Source organism: Nilaparvata lugens, chromosome 8, assembly GCF_014356525.2.
Source record: "Nilaparvata lugens isolate BPH chromosome 8, ASM1435652v1, whole genome shotgun sequence".
NCBI classification, from domain to species: Eukaryota; Metazoa; Arthropoda; class Insecta; order Hemiptera; family Delphacidae; genus Nilaparvata; species Nilaparvata lugens.
Window position 1 is genome coordinate 17,613,117 of NC_052511.1, and position 17,784 is coordinate 17,630,900.

The 17,784-nt window shown below is 33.8% G+C and overlaps 1 protein-coding gene across 1 annotated transcript in view; it reads right to left on the reverse strand.

Annotated features, from left to right (window-relative positions):
- Positions 1-15,955, reverse strand: part of LOC111047590 (chaoptin) — a 37,184-nt gene extending 21,229 nt beyond the window's left edge. The window contains 8 exon segments of the mRNA XM_039434127.1: positions 1,324-1,543; positions 2,626-2,789; positions 3,828-3,986; positions 4,961-5,171; positions 7,218-7,485; positions 9,190-9,360; positions 10,681-10,999; positions 15,740-15,955. Coding sequence (XP_039290061.1) covers positions 1,324-1,543; positions 2,626-2,789; positions 3,828-3,986; positions 4,961-5,171; positions 7,218-7,485; positions 9,190-9,360; positions 10,681-10,999; positions 15,740-15,742 — 1,515 coding nt within the window. The 5' untranslated portion in view covers positions 15,743-15,955.
- Positions 15,956-17,784: the final 1,829 nt, after the last annotated feature.

Sequence of the window (17,784 nt, forward strand, 5' to 3'; positions counted from 1 at the left end):
GCTCTCTCCTCATAAAACAGCAAATTTTTGTAGTGTAATGTACTACATAAGAATACATTTTATCCAACTTTTATATGAATTTAGTTTACACAGCTTACATCATTCTTTCCAGAATTAAATTCTCTACAATTTTCATTGCGAGGAATTATTTGTTTACTAGTCATTAAAGAAAGTTATTGGGCATCAAACGTAGAAGTCTGTGTTTTTCTACTTAGATTTTTTGCATATTTCAACTTTTTTCTCAAAAACTACTCACACTACAGCTTCCAGACTAGTTTTATTCAATTTTTCAGATATTTTTCCATATGAATCCAGCATAAGTTTCTGAAAAACTAGTCACCAAACAATTCAGCATCGGTGTATTTCACCAGAGGAACTGAATTCCGGGCGAAATCTTTCACACTGTATAGCTCGCTAATGAAGCGTTTATGGATATATATTTATATGAACTTTTTTCTTATTTTTACCTCTACTATCACGTATTGAAATATTTTACCAAAATTATGAATCACCCTGTATAAATATATTATTCAGCTTGGAAGAAACTATTTACAATATCAAAATATCGATTATAATGTTTGATTATTAATGTATATTGACATGACCTTATGTACATTATATCATAGAGAAAAGATAGCAAGTGAAGAAAGCATAGAAAAGAAGACATCCCATGGTATAGGGAGTCTATGTTTCGAATTTCACTGTTAACTCAAACCGATAGTCCCAGTAGTTCTTTTTCGTGAAGGTAAGGTATGAGACGTTGGTAGTCTCTAATTCTCTGATACTGTGCTGTTTTTACACTCTCACCCCAACAAAACAGTAATAATAGACAGTAATCGACAGTAATCGGTTTGAGTTGACAGTGAAATTTGAAACAGAAACGACCTATACCATGGCATATCTTCTTATGCTATAAATAAACATTTAAATCTGAGTATTGATGTCGAGGGTAGATTCTTTTTATTCATTCATTTACGATACAAATGACACTGATGCTATTGCATTGACAGATAAAATAATAAGGTAGTCCTTGTGCTATTTTTCTTCCAAATCTAGGCCTATAGATGATGACACAGTCCAAGATAAGTGAATTAGATAACAAGTGAGTTTATTTTCATATTTCATTTTCATTTTTGAAATGGCATTATTAGCCAAAATATGTCGTGACGAAATAATTTAAAGGGTACTCAGATTTGTATTTTAATTTATATTTAAAAGTATCCCTAAAGGAAAAAATACTTTTCATGTTATCTTTTCTCTATGATTGCATCTTCTGGCTAAGTGAAATTGATTGATTTATTGATTGATTGATTGATAACTCACTTCCTGAAATGCGTCGACATCAATACCGGATATACTGCTGTCTGAGAAGTCGAGCTTCCTGAGCCCGCGCACATGACGAAAGGCGTGCGGCTTGATGGTCTTGAGGCCGCCATCTTGGATGTGCAACTCCTCCAGGTCCACGCTGTACTCGAGGAAGTCATCGGGGGTCAGAGCTTGGCCTGGCATACGGGATAGAGACAACCAACGCAGGTTGCGCATTCTGTCAACATATCACCAAGCTTATCAAAGCAAACTTCATACATGTCATTGAAAAAAACCGAGGAAGGAGAAGGTGAAGGTGAAGAAGAGAGAGAAAGGAAAAGGAGCTGAGAATAAGGAGAAGATGAGAATAAGGAAAGAAGACAGAAGACATGAGAAAAAGAAGAGAGGAGAAGATGAAGAAGACAGAAGATGAAGAAGATAAAGAAGAAGAAGAAGAAGAAGAAGAAGAAGAAAAAGAAAAATAAGAAGGAGAAGAACGTGGAGGAGAAAGTCGACGGGGAGGAGGAGAAGGTCGTGGGTAAGGAGGAGGAGGAGGAGGAGGAGTAGGAGTAGGAGTAGGAGAAGAAGAATAAGCAAAAGGACAGCGAAAGTTGGGAAGAGAAGAGAAAGGAGAAGCAGACCCAGAAGGAGAAGGAGAAGGAAAAAAGGAAATGGAATGAAAAGAAGGTGAAGAAAAAAGGGGAAGAAAAGAAGAATTTGAAGGAGAATCATAAGCGGAAGGATGAGGAGGAGTTGGAGAAGGGAGAGGTGAAGGAGAAGAGAAAGGATGAAAAAAAGAGAAGGAGAAGAATGAGAGGACTGTATTCATTATTTCAGAATGACTGACTTGAAGGGGTCATGTTTGCGGAGTACCAAAAAATAAGAGATAGATTGTCAACACAAAAATAACAAAATAATATAATTTCTTCAATGTTGTTTTCCATCACGAACTGCTTATTATTAAATCACTTTTTGCTATTAGAAAAAACGACTAGCAGTCAGATATTTTCCAATAAATGAATTAATCACTCACTGTGACAACGAGATCTTTCGGCAGGTCCGCCATCTTCTTGGTTGAGAACCTGCCGAAAGATCTCGTTGTCACAGTGAGTGATTAATTCATTTATAGTGATTTTATATAATTTATTGGATAATTGCTGTCTTGATTCATTGGCATCCAATACTGATGGAATAGAAAATTACAAAAAAAGCATTGTTAGGCATGGTTACTCATGGGAAATAGAAGAAGTTTTGGGCTATCGCATGTTTTTTATTCATTCCGCTATCGTATTTCAAATTAATGAAATATGTTTGTTGTACCTTCTGAGACTCTGCAGTGAAGTGGGAGAATTAGATCTGCCACTGAGGTCAAGTCTGTAGAGCGAGTACTGGAAGCCACTGTCAGCTCTATTGTCGCTCGATGGTGAAGGAAGACTGTACAGCACATTGTCCTTTACATACAGTGTACGCAAGAAGTCGAATTCCTGTCGATTCAAAAATTAAATTGAGTTAATATAAACTAGAGAATATTATTGTAATTACAAAATTATTTGTTCCAATGTACATAAAAGAGTTCAAAGAACATTCGTCTCTCACATACAGCAGTGCATGCAAGAAGTCAAATTCTTGTGAATTTGGAAATTCGATTAAGTTATAAATCCAGATTGATATTATGAACATTTCATTGTAGTCACAAAACTATTTGTTCCTAGGTACAAGGAAGTGAAGAACATTGTCTTTCACATAGAATGTACGCCATACAATAATATACCACTAAAAGTCAAATTCCCAATAATTCAAAAAATGAATTGAATCAATGATCCAGAAACCCAGATTAATATTAAAAGAATTTCATGGTTAGCACAAAATTATTTTTTCCAAGGTGCAATATTCAGAGGAGTTACTGTAATCTGTATACATGTATAGTGTTATAAAGACTCCATTCTCCAAAGAAATACTGTATATTAGGGTGTTTATACACAGGGAGAGGTCAACGGTCAGAGCGGTCTTGAGAGGATATAGTTATGAATATCCATAATATATTGTCTTTTTTCTTCAGGGCTACTTTTGATATAAATAAAAATATAAATCTCAGTAGGTACCCTTTTAAATTATTTTGTCAAATTATAATGTCCGAAACATGTTGTAACAAAATTATTAGAAAGGGTACTGAGATCTATATTTGTATTTATATCCATAATATATCTATGTAGATTTATTTTCTCTTAAGACTGCTGGAACTTGGAACGCCTGGCAGCTCACATCCTGTGTGCACACATCCTTAAAAATCACTCTCAAAACAATTTTTTGAAGACGACTTGTGAGAATTGATTATTATCAAAGCAAGAATAGACGTACATTATAAAGTGGAGAATGATAATATCCATAAATATTGTTTCATGTACTTCTACTGGATACAGTATAAATAAAAATATTACTCGATAAGTACTCGATAAGAGTAGGCCTACTTATGTGCTGGTACTTGAATATTTTTTGAGAGAATAATATAGAGAATATCATACTGTGAGCAAATGAGGTGGAAGAACAGTCAGATTGTTGCCGGAGAGATCCAGGAATTGCAGAGTGGGTTCGAGTCCTGAGAAAGCAGAAGGAGACAGCTCCTGTAGTCCACAGTCTACCAATGACAGTTCACGGATACGAGCGTCTCTGAAGGCATCAGTCTGTTGACATAAAAACAGACAAACATTAATTAGTTCAAGCTCATTCATGATTCAACAGAATAGAAATTAAATATTTTTTTAATATCCCAACTAGTTTAGTCACCAGGTACTGGAAAGAACTCTGAACACGAAACACGTTGATTTTTTCGCGCGATGATTCTCGAGTATTAGACACATAAAATTCAAAATTTTGATCTAGCCCTGGATCTTTACATTGGGTGCCCCAAAAACCACGGCTTTCGATTTCTTTACCATTTTCTGCGATTTTCGCCAAATTGAGACGTTAGAAAAAAATCACTCACTTTTTTCTAGATAATAACATTTCTATTCAAATTTAAATCTTCATTGAAAGCTTAGTTTTATACATTATAATATGGTGTCAAATTAACCTTTTAGAAGTAGTATCTCTAAATTGTTTGTTATATGTATCTGATAGGATGTTTTGTATTTTGTTCTTTTTTACTGATGTCAACAATATAACTTGAAACTTGAGTTACGATTTATCAAAAACGGGTCAAATTTTCGAAAAAATCTGAGCTTAGGGGAGATTTAGTTTGTAATAGATTAGAGTTTTCGATTTCACTACTCAAATTCCTTTGGGGGTAATTTTGGGATCTACAAACTCAGACCAGGTAGACCGTTCTTTCTCAAACAGATTTCCAGGTACACCCGTTAACATTGCATCAGCATTTCCATTTCAGAAGTTCGATTATTGAATTTCGTAGCAGACGTTTTTGAATTGAAATTATTGATAAAGTTTGAGAATAAAATGAAATGAATGTGCCTTGAAGAAATTGTAGTTGTTGCTCTTAATGCGTCGCCTCTTGTATGTGGATTACCACCTTAACGCCGGTTGCATGTAACTACTGTACTGTCCACAATAATTCTTACAGATTATTGCTATTTCTATGTTGATTTGACTGTTCATTCTTCATGTTCTATTGATTACTACTGGGATTTTGTTTGTGAATAACCTGTATGAGAGCGAGAGGATTTCCGTCGAGAAAGGTTCTGTTGAGCACGTCAAAATGCTGGAATGCGCCGGGTGGCAGGTACTGAATGTTGTTGTGGTTGAGACGCAGTGTGTCGAGGGACAACTGTGTACCAGGAGATACAGGCTCGGACATGGTGGAAGAGTGCAGTTGCGTGATGCGGTTGTGGCTCAAGTCCAGAGTTCTCAGCAGTCTGTCAACAGGATGGATGAAAACTCATCACTCATTGTAAACTCAAAACTTATTAGTGGTAAATGTTTCTTGTAAAGATGAGAAAAGATAGTAGTACATAAATACATATCAATAGTACATAAAAATCAGAAATGTGGGGCTACAGAACATATATAAATAAATAGGCATAAGTACATATATTAAAGACATGGGTCTCACATCAATGTGAAACAACTGAAAATACTACCAGGGCAGCAGAAACATGAAAGAGGTACTACTAAATTCATCAGTGTTGGATGAAAAACAACTGGAATACTTATTCCCATAGGTTAGCAGAAACATGCAAGAGGTACCGAGTCCATCTGTGTTAAATACAGTACCGTACATCAACATGCATTATCAACAAAATATTCAATTGGCAATTCCATGTATTCAGCCATTTATATCATAATTTTTTTTAAATCAGTATAGTAATATAACAATTTTTTATATTAGTAGTTTTTATATTAGTATTGTGATTTTTCAAGTATTAAAATTTTTATTTCAGCTTTTTAGGTAATAATATATCCTATCAAATTTTTTTAACGAAGCATTATTAACTTTACAATATTATTATTTATCAATCTGTATTATTTTATGGCAAATAAATGAATTTAAATTATTCATATTGAATGAAAAAGACGAAGAAATTGTCAAAAAACCACAGATGTATTGATACTGGCATCGAAAACTGCATGTGTTCAAAAAACTGTGTTCAAACTATACTGTGTTCAAAAAAAAAACACAGATCTATTGATACTTAGAAAGACCGGTTTCGGTTATTACACCATTGTCAATCTCTGATAAACAGTTTTTCATAGATTGACAATGGTGTAATAACCGAAACCGGTCTTTCTAAGTATCAATAAATCTGTGTTTTTTTGACAATTTCTCAGTATTTTTCATTCAATATGAATAATTACCACAATATCAACTTCTCAACTACGAAAAATTGAATATTAATAAAAAACAGACCTACAACATGACAATAACCCAGTATGTCGAAAAAGTGAGCTATTAGAAAAACCTCAGAATACGGTATGTTATTAAGAAAGTAAGCTATATTAGAAAAAACTCAGACATTTTTATAAATTGAAAAAAAGGTAAATTGAATAATAATTTGATATATGAGTGCAAGCAATGGTTTGAATTGTGGACTGACCTGTAGGGCACTTCCCGACTTGCCTGTAGGGCACATGCCAGAGCTGGTTGTTTTGGATTTCAACCATGATCTTTTTAGAGGTTATCGTATCCAGTCAAATGATTTGTTTATAATTTTTCGTGTTTTTCTAAGTAGTTCAGGCAACGAATGCTCAAAAAAGGTATGGCGGGAAATGTTTGGAACACAGTTTTTAACCCCGCAGCTCTTAAAAGGATAGTAAGGGGGTAGCCATATCAAAAGTCCTCACTCTTACCCCCTGTGCTAACGGGTGGGGGTGGTTTGAAAGTACCATATTTTGGTTTCTGGCACATATATCTCTAACAATATGCGTCTTTCGGAAATTTTTGTCGAATAAAAAATTGAAGCTTACAAATGAGCCTCCAAGTTTCATTTGTAACATTTTCCCATATCTCTTTCAGTTTTCTAGGTATGAGCTCTCGACATTTTGAAGAGAAGCCCTTCCAGCTCCAGTTTTTTTCATCTTGTTGGCCTTATATCTTTTTAAAGATTGATTGAAAAAATCCGTGCCATTCATGAGCTCATAGAGCATCATATTCTTTTCAATTTCATGTATTATTTCACTATTTTACGCATCTCCCCACGATTGTTGCAGCCGTTAGTAGTGTTGTGTGTAAAATCTTCAGTTTAACAACAATCGATCAATATTATTGACAGGGAAATTTGGAGGGAACGCTTGGAACACAATATTTGACTTCGCAGCTTTGTTTGGATTAGAAGGTGAACATATGAAAAGTCCTCATCCCTACCTCTTGTGCTTAAGGGATGAGGGTGATTCAAAAGTTTCGTTTAAGTTTATTTAAAATGGCCAAATAAAAATAATGTTATCGTATTGAATTGCAGACAAACCTCATATTGCCGACCTGTCTGTAGGGCACATGCCTGAGCTGGTTGTCAGACATGTAGAGTCGCGCCAGCCGCTGCGGTGGAGGCGTGAACGTGTCGGGACTGAGCTCCGCGATCGCGTTACCCGACAGGTCGAGCGACTCAAGCGATGTGAGCGACGAAAACACGCCATCAGGCAGGTTGGCGATGTTGTTGTCGGCGAGCGACAGCGTCTGCAGCGTCTCCTCAAGGCCACGCCAGTCTTCGGTCATCACTTCCACGATCTCGTTTCCTGTTACATAAACAATATTAATAGTCACGATACAAATACCAAATTTTTGCCAAGCTGACTATTTTTAGATAAGTTCTTGAAATCACTGAAATTATACATCTATACTCTGTACAAAAATACTTCTTACTTGGGATGGACATGCGCAGCAGAGAAAGCATACAGCGGGAGGGATACAGAGGCGCGATGTTGCCGTTTTGAAGCGGCCAGCGTTCTCCAACTTCTAGTGACTGTTCATTTGCTCATGCTACACAGGCGAAGTTTCCTGTCTGAGAGCAGTCAGACGACTGACAAATTGGCAATTGTGCTTCTACCTATGGCTCTATCAATCACTGTAATTGGCTGATCTCCCTCCATTTCTCTGCCAGAAGAGTAATGCAAGTCAGAAGTAATTTTGTACGGACTATGGTCTTGTTATAAGTATTGAACTCGAGCAAAGACGGTTTAGAGATGGAGCCAGAAACCTAGGTTCTGGTTAGATTCAGGTTATAAAGTCAGAATCTGATAAACAATGGGATTGCTATTTTCTGTCTTTCATTAGAAAAATAAAATCAGATATAGCCCTATCACATATGCATCAGGTTAGGTGATTTTTAATCACATTTTCAATTTCAATACACAATCTCAATAAATACAATTCACATATATTTTAATCCTTCTAGCTTTTAGCTATTTGAGGGACGCGTCGCAATTTGAGAAATTCAAATTTCTCAAAAAAAGCACGAATGAAAATTAATCCAAAAACAAAATACAAATAACAAATACAAAATAACAATAAAAATACAAATATACAAATACTTATGGGGTGTGCTTGATATAGCTTCAGAAACGAGAATTTATTTTCTCAGTTATTGTTCAACAAGAGTAGTTTCAACCTAGTGTGAATTGAACAACACAAAAAGTTGCACAAGGAATCAATTTCAATATCTATTTGATTTAAAGGTGCACAGACTTATGCGCTACGAACACGCGCATTCCGCTTTTCTTCAGCTGATGCTATGCTTACTATATCTGTAATCCTACAGAGACGGTAAAATTTATCCTCCTTTTTTGTTCTCTGTATTTTGAAAGGGTTCATATTTTGTGAGAAAATTTCATCCTGAAAACAGACGAGATTTTTCCTATGTGGGCAATGAAGAACAAAAGTTTTATATTTGGTACTTTCATAATTTTATGTTATAAATTTTTTAATTTCTTCCATTATACCGTGTTAATCATAATAATTGCAAGTGCAGCTCTGTGACGTTGTTTGTCTCTCATACTGTGCCATCCTCACACATTCATCCGGCCAAATCAGTAATATTAATCGATAGTAGTTGACAGTAATCGGTTTGAGTTGACAAAATTCGGCCTGAAATTTGGAAAATAAACTACTAATTCTATTGGATATCTTCTTATGCTATTTGCATCTCTATTATCTGCTCTCTATATTTGCTCTCTATTTTCTGTACTACCTATATGGTTTTATATTTATACACAGTGAAGGCCAACTATAATGGCTATATAGTAGTAATATATGGCATTGTAATGATTAGTAAGCTATCCAAGACGATTCAAGTGGTTTGTTTCTTGCTAATAGACACCACTTGTGGGGATGCATCAAGAACCGGATAAGTAAATAGAATAATTGATGCTACTGGTTGGAATGCATCAAGAACCAGATAAATGAATAGAATAATCAAATAATATCGTTTAAATAAATGTTACCAGTGAGGTTGAGATAACGCAGCCTCTGGAGATGACGGAGTGATCGACTGGGCACCTGAGCCAAATGGAGGTGGCTCAACTCCAGCTGCCACAGAGACCTTTCCAGGCCCTGAAACGCCTCGTCTGGAACCTCCACAATTGGGTTGTTGCGGATTCGTAGACCGTACAAGCCTACAAATACAAACATGAATTGAAATATAGAAGCCTACACATTGAGAAGTAAATATCGAACTGGTATCAGAGGTGCTCTAGTGTATCTCCCTTATCATTCCTTCACACTCACAAGGGTATAAGAATTAGAGCCAGACCACAATAGGCTTTTTTCCAGGCGACAACCCAATCAGCCAATTGGAAAGTTTCTTGCCCAAACAACTCTATAGAAACGTCATCTGAGAACGCCTGAAAAAACGCTTAATATGCTATGGCTATAATCCTCTACTCTACCATTTAAAATTTCATCAAAGCTCATGATAATAAGAAAACAAAGATATTGTCAAATTTCACTAAAAAGTGAAATTTTTTAGTGAAATTTGACAATATCTTTGCTTTCTTATTATGGAGAGATTTCACAAAATCACCATCAATTCTACTAATTTCATTACTCATGATAATATTTTCTAAGAATCCTCAGAAAAATAAAAATCTATAAACTCTTGATAGAAATTATAAATTTTGACTATGTAGCCTAAAGAATCTCTCTAGCACAGTAGAACTTTCTATATTTTCCTGAATCTAGTGGCTATTTCACACCGCCATAGCGTAGATTCAAATATGCTTTTAAAATACATAGTAGCTGAAGTGCCTCCTAATTTTAATCAGTCTATTTTAAACCGGCGTAGCGTAGATTAACATTATAAGATACATCGGCTATATCTTACAAATACGTATTTTGAGCTACGCAGTGGCAGTTTGAAGTAGGCTTTGGTTGGATATTTTGTCTCCAATTGGCTGCATTTCCATACTACCTAAAATATTTCATTCAAGTTGCTGTATAATTTGGCTATATAATCATTGCCGTTGAAGTATAATGATAATAATTATCGACGGTATTTCTCATCAATCTGATTATAAGCTTTACAAAATGTGTGTATACTGTTGGGTGCAGAAATGGATCTTAATTCTATTCTATTCTAGTGAAAACTTCTATTCACGTGTTCAGTCGTTCTGCTAGATATCTATGATTTTTGAGACAGTTTTGTCAATCATACAAACTAGATAGTTGACCACCTACCAGTGAAGACAAAACTGTCTTTGAGGAAGTTTTGTCGATCATACAAATTCCATAATTGACCACCTATCAGTACTATCAATCCTGAGAGTTTGAACGATTTTAGTTTTTGACCATTTTTACAAAAACCCATGATGATATTTCATTAAAAATGTAAATCTCCCAGATTTGGTTGATATTCAGGCTATGGATAGAGATTGACCTACAGTGCTCTCTTCGAAACATTTTCATTAATAATATAAACTCCATAGTTTTTCACGTACCAGTGCCCTCCAAGAAGTGCGGCTCAATGTAGTCCATGCCGTTGTTGTCGAGATTGAGCATGAACACCTTGGAGCTGTTGACAGGCGCAGGCAGGCGGTGGAAGGGCGTGTCACGGCAGGTGACTATGCCCAGATCGGGCACCGCCTTGGAGCAGGTGCACAGTGGGTTGAAGAAGCAGGGCGGATGCTGCACCGTCTGCGAGTGATGGTGACCCATGTCGGTCATCTGTCGAGCGTCGGCGTCGGACACTGCCAGCCATCCGCAGACCAGCAGAGCGGCGGCTGCCGAACAGGTAAGCCGCAGTTTCCCCTCCAAACCCTGCTCCAAAACAGATAAATGTCGTGTCTCTAATGAAAATATTTACTTATACTGTACAATATTTACGAGTACGTAGCTAAACAGCTAATAGCCCTACCTGTCGTAGAGTAGTGATGCATCTTCAAAAGGTTTTTGAAGGACAGCTTGCAAATCGAAAACTTCTGTCACACACCTTACGGTAATTTAGGTCAAAGGTTACAGCGCAACGCTCTTTTCCTTTTCTAGATTACTCTTTCATTTTTATGGGGTAACATACAGTTCTTTTGAATTCTCATCGTTGGGACAGTTTTTGAACTGTTTCACAGTTTAAAGTCCTTCACAGTGTTTCACAGTTTTTGAACTGTTTCACAGTTTAAACTGTTTAAACAGTTTTTTCTAGATTACTCTTTCATTTTTATGGGGTAACATACAGCTCTTTTGAATTCTCATCGTTGGGACAGTTTTTAAACTGTTCATACAAGCATCAGAATTAATCCTTTTTTGAGACAAGAATCTCATACTTAAGTGTTCAATGAACAGATATTAAATTAATATTTCATCAACCAAAGTCCTGCAAATAGGTTTTTGAAGGAAAAAACTATAATAGTTTTTAAAGTCCTCCAGAAGGTTTTTGAACAAAAACCTTTTTTTTGAAAAAAAAACTTTTTTTAACCTTTTGGAGGACTTTGAAAACTATTAGAGTTTTTTTTATAAATCTCGTAGTATTCGAATAATATGACCCACATTCCTGGATTTTATTAATCGCAAAAAAATAATAGATTGAATGAGCGTCTACTTCTTTGGATCCTATTCCTACTATATTCGGATGGCCCATTCAACCAATTCTGATATCTTAAAATGAATATCACTACACCTGTTTAGGAAAGCTCAATTTTGACAAAATACCGGTAATCAATAAAGGGGGGGGGAAATTATATGGGTATAGAAATAGATGAATATAAAATTTGAACATAAGTGATGAATAAGAAGAGAATTAAATTCTGCTCAGTAATTCCATATGAATTGAATCAAGCAGTCGTAATATTACTCTCAGGATATTTCCATAGAATTTTCAGTTTTAAACATTTTAAACATTTTAAAGTATAAAGAGATATACTTTAGTAGAGACGAAGAGCTCATTCTAGTAGCATTATTTTGAAGGTTTAACTGCACGTGGACTTTTCTACTTCATCGAAATTGGAAGATGACAGATCGGTGTAAGTTCAGTGAACCAGAATGGAGTGGATTAGTCTAGAGGGAGAAAGGATTATCAACTAAGCTCTTCGTTTCTACATGTTGTCAAGCTGCCTATTTTCATTGATTCCGAAGATAGAAAGAATAAAGACTCACATGAATCAATAAGAATGATAATAGGCTATATACCTTGAAAATTCCATTTATGAACTTAAAAATAATTTTTTGAATTTGAAAATCGGTTCGAAAATCGAGTTTCCGAATCCACACTGTTAGGTCCAAAATGAATTTATTTATCACAAAAATTCATGTTTTGACTCATCTTTGTTTAATATAAGATATTTATCTTGAAGCAATAAAAATATGTGAGTTGAAAATGTGTGAAACACTGGTGATCAAGTAAGCTTAGGTACTAAAATTACCTACTAAAAAATGGTTGTAGAGTTAAAATAGTTTGAAAATCCTACTACTCAAACAATCAATGATAATGATAAGAATGGAAAGTTCACCTGTGATTAACAATATCAATATCATTTACTTCTCAACTAATTCAATTATTCAAAGAATTCGATTAAAGTAATTCAATGAAATTACGTATGTTGATTAATTGGCTTCATTTATAACATTCATGCTCATTCTCACAGAAAACGTGTTTGAACTACAATATAGAACGAATTTCTGAGTTTGTTCTTCTATGGATATGTAGAATAGAATTATTAACATTAGGCCTTTTTGTTTGCTATAGTTACCTTAGTAACAGAACTTTTGAAATATCGTTTTTGGGCAAAAGCAAATAATAGAGTCATCAACTTGACACAGACAAATTATTCGACTCTAGGTTCAAATAATAGATACCCTACTTTAATATAACAATCACTAGTATGCCTACAACTACTTATAAGTTCGTTTTTGAGAGCGATAACAAATTTTTCATACATTATTTTCAAAGTTGGAAATCACAAAAAAATTGAGTACGGTAGTCTACTACGAGAATGATGTCTAGAACACCAAGGATTTGAATGTAACTTCTTTTGAAAGAGGAAGGACACGATTAGAAGTGAAGAGTAAAAAAGGTTCCACATGCATGATTATATTTTGAAACTTGAAAACATTAATGGTTCAATTGGCATCATGTGTGTTTTAGTGAATACATCCACTATATTCAATATTTAAACAATTAGTAGAGATCTGCTTAGAATACAAAAATGTGATAGAAAATAAAAAGACAGTTATTACGTACTCATGTATACTGTATAATAAATTAAAATAGGTGGTGGAATATATCGTCTCTGGAATTAAAATAAATTATTTTTCTATATGATCTTTTCTAAACATATTTTTTCTCTTATAAAGTCAATAAATTTCCCCCTATTATCTGACAACAATAAGTTATAATTGTTTTTTCACTGCATGTGTTTTCTAAATATATTACCTACATGACAAAAAATACCCCTTCATTACCAAATTATATTCATTGATCATTATCACAAATATATAGATAATCATGCAGTTACCTTGTTATGAATCATAATCACTGGCTACTGCTAGGATCACATTAGAAGTCAATTAGAATAACACTGAGAATAAAATGATCCATTGTGATATGTAGATTCCTGTACAATGAGCGACAAAAGCCAACTGGGATAATTTGACCTCAATGAAGTTTCAGCTCTGCTGTAGTTTCCCTCTTCGATGCTAATTGAGGGATTAACGAAATAGCATTCATTCACTAAAAGGTTTGGCTTTACTAGTGGAGAGCTCTTAGGAGAAGAATAGATCCACTATTGCATGTGTGAGAGTGAGAGACTTGGGTGCATTCACAGTTTTCTCTCTCTATTCTAATCTTTATGATTCATCCAGGCTTTGCTATTTCCAGTCATTTTTTTGTAAATCAAAGAATGGGGTTGATTATGATATAATGTCTTTCTCTGTCTATTGAATATTAAATTATTATACTGTCTATTATTTCATATTTCTTCTGAGATAATAATCATCTTATTATAGAATTAATGTTTTTATCTCTTTTCTGTATAGGGCTACTTGTAATAAAATAGGAAAGAAAAATAAAAATCTCAGTACCCTTGGCATCAATGTCCGAAATATGTTGTGATTAAATAATTCAAAAAGGGTACTGAGATTTTCATTTTTCTTTCTATTTTTATTTATGTTTTTATATATTACTCTATTTGAGTGATAGGCCTACACAACAAAAAGCCAAAATATCTTCTGGATTGAACTGCTTAAATATTCGCATTAATATAATAGATGGAAATAAATTGGAAGTTGCATTTGTTCAAATGCTAATTAATGAATAATAATTATTATACTGTTAGATATTGAATGGAATGGACTTGATGTGGTGATTTTGAATCCCCAATTTTCTGCAAATTGATGTATTTCTCTGCTATCAAATGGCATGTTATGTTTGCTGTCAAATGGCATGAATGTTTCCTTAAATTTTATAATTACGGTGAAGCTGCTTTTGATATTGATTGGGTATGGATAATATATAATAACTAAATGATTATTCTACTTCACCCATGGTAAAAGGAATTTATAGTATTATACTTTTCTCAATGCGTAAAAGCTGGTACCATTCTCTTCCACTGATGATAAATAATTGAAAATAATTTCTAGACAAATAATTCAAACAATTTAATCCAGAAGATAAATATGTATTTTCGAGAGTTATGAATATACTATTCATATGAGAGATTGTTATAAAAATCAATGACATTGTTAACTGTAACCAAAATATCATTGAAAAATCTTAATCGTTGAATTAGTTATATTTTTTCCTGCAAAAATATCTAGACTAATACCGGTATCTGAAAATTCAAAATATAGTACGACATTTTAGAGAATTCATTAAAAACCGGTTGAATTTCTTCTGCTATACAAATTATTTTTATAATGGGTCTGAGAATAATATCTGATATATCGATATAACTTTTTAATCTATAGGAATAAGCTGCTGAATGCACAGAAGTAATAAAAATCCATAATATAATAATTCATCCTTATTTTTGACTGGTTGGCATATTATATAGTGGTATTAAGAAAAATTAATTTCATGATTTATTATTTTGTTCATGACTCGAGGAATAAATTCCGTTACATATAACTTCCCTCGTCATTAACGAAGAGAGAATTTTCGTTTCCACTCACAAATTCAACTAGAAATTGATTGCATCTATTCATAATCACAATAATTTCACACTTCAAGTGCGGGTTGCACAACAGCCTCTTAAATTTTAACAGTGATTAATTCCACGAGAACCAATCAGAGAAGCCGTCTTTTCGAAAACGTCTTCTCTGATTGGTTCTCGTGAAATAATTCATGGTTAAAATTTAACCGGCTGTTGTGCAACCGGGCCAAAGCCTGTTGTTTCTTTCCCAATCATTCATAGTTGAGAATGATATTGGATGTATTGATGTATAAATAAATAATTTTCAAACTCATAACAATCCAAGCAACAGATTTCAGTACCCTTCAATAATTTATAAAGTAGATAACATATAAAAATTTAAAATATCTAAAATAATGAAATATTAAGTTGAACTGACCATGTCTTGTGCTAGAGAATAGCCAGGCACTGGGTACGGAGACTGGATTCTGATAACTAAAGCTTGAAATCGGCAAAGAAAAGGGTATCTTCTAGGAAGAATAAGGCTTCCTAATGCAATTACTCTCTTCTCCCCTCCCCGCCATTCCTCTCTGTCGCTCAGCCCTCCCGTCGCAGTTACTACGTCATTCCTCCATATTAAATGCACAAACAAGACACTCACTTGTTTTTCACTGTATATCTTGCTCTACATATCATACTCAGAATGGAAAAATGTAAATTTTATTGGAATAGAAAACACTGTTGAGGGGGATGTTTTGCATTCATAGTCTGATTTGAAGTTATTCTTCTGATAGAATATTCAGGTGAAGGATTCGATAAAGGGTGGAATATGTTGAATAATATTGACGTGGATAATAAAATCAGATTGAGTATCTTATTATTGATTTGATCACTGGATTATTGTAACCTAGAGGAACTGTTATTCTCCATAATAAAATTACTTCATACAATAAATTTTTAAACTTGGCGAGGTACTATATTAAACTATAATGATTATAGTATTCCATGGATAATAAAATTGCATGGTATCGTTTGTAGACAACCATAATCTATTATTATTTATTTATTTTATTTTTACGAAGAATCACAGATTGGTAGAGAAAAATTAAGGATACTTTGTATTATTTTTCTCCCAGATTTAGATAATATATTGTACCCTACATTGATGATGGTTTAAAAATAGATGACAATCATTATTTTTTTTTAATTTGCATGTTTGGTACAGCCGCTACAAATACAGCTATACTATTTTTTTCAAATAAGAAAGTATTATCCCAGTGTGAACTACGCAGAACGCGGAATAGAAACGTTCGTATTATTTATTTATTTATTCATTCGTCGTTGATATAATTACAAATTATATGAATATGATCGGGATAGAACAACAGGCATAGTCCAAAACTATTCTGTTCCCAAATTTTGATAAATAATGAAATAATATTAAATGTTTTAATAATAGACTACTCAATCAATATATCTGTAGCATAAGATTATTTTAATCAAAGTTTATACTCATAACTGGATTCTTATTGTAGCTGGAAAATGAGGCTCACATTACATTATATCATAATGTATAATATAGGATATCTCAATATGACTTCAAATAATATTGAAATGAAGATGAAGCTCCCCAATTGAAAATATTTCTTCTATGATTTATTCATATTTGAAACACGTGTTTAAGCCTTGTCCACGTCTTTATCATCATTATAATTTTTATCACGTCTTTTATGAGTCATCCCAAGACTCATGTAGCATTTATTTTTCAATTGTTAAGTGGATTAGACCATAACACGTTTGAAGCTAGCAGAAAATAATAACGCGCAATGGATATTACAAGAGTGATTGATTGGAGATTAATATAAATATTGCTAGAGGTCAAAAATTCAATATTCAAAAATTCAATTAACTTATACCCCAGTGTTTCCATTAAAAATTTTATGATTCATCGGTTAATTATTTCTCAATAAATTGTCTCTTATTCATAATCTAATCCATCGATAACAAATAATTAGAAATTCTCTCAGTTATGTGTGATCAGCTACAATTCGACTCAAAAGCAGTAGCAGGGAAGGAACAGCACACGAGACGTGTGTTTGAGTTGCGTAGGTCCATCTGGGTGTAAAATTGGCTTAGGTTATTCAGGGACAAGCAGTGTGTTTCAGTATTCAATTAGCATTAAGCTCCTTTGGCTTGGGCATTGGGGTTTCCTGGTCCGCTCAAACACTGCACAACGCCTGAATTAAAACCAATCATTAAGAGAAGAATTCTCACACAAAATTATTTCGAGAAATTCCTTCCTCTTCTAATCATTAAATTTTCATTATCGTCTCCAATAAATTCCTTCGATACATTATTGGATTGATTTAAGTACTCGCAAAATGTCTAAAAATAAATAGGAGTCTATTTTTAGTTCTTGAATCAGGACGAACGTGACTTGTAAGCACGTGTGAACTGATGAAAATTCTTTATACAATGAATTTT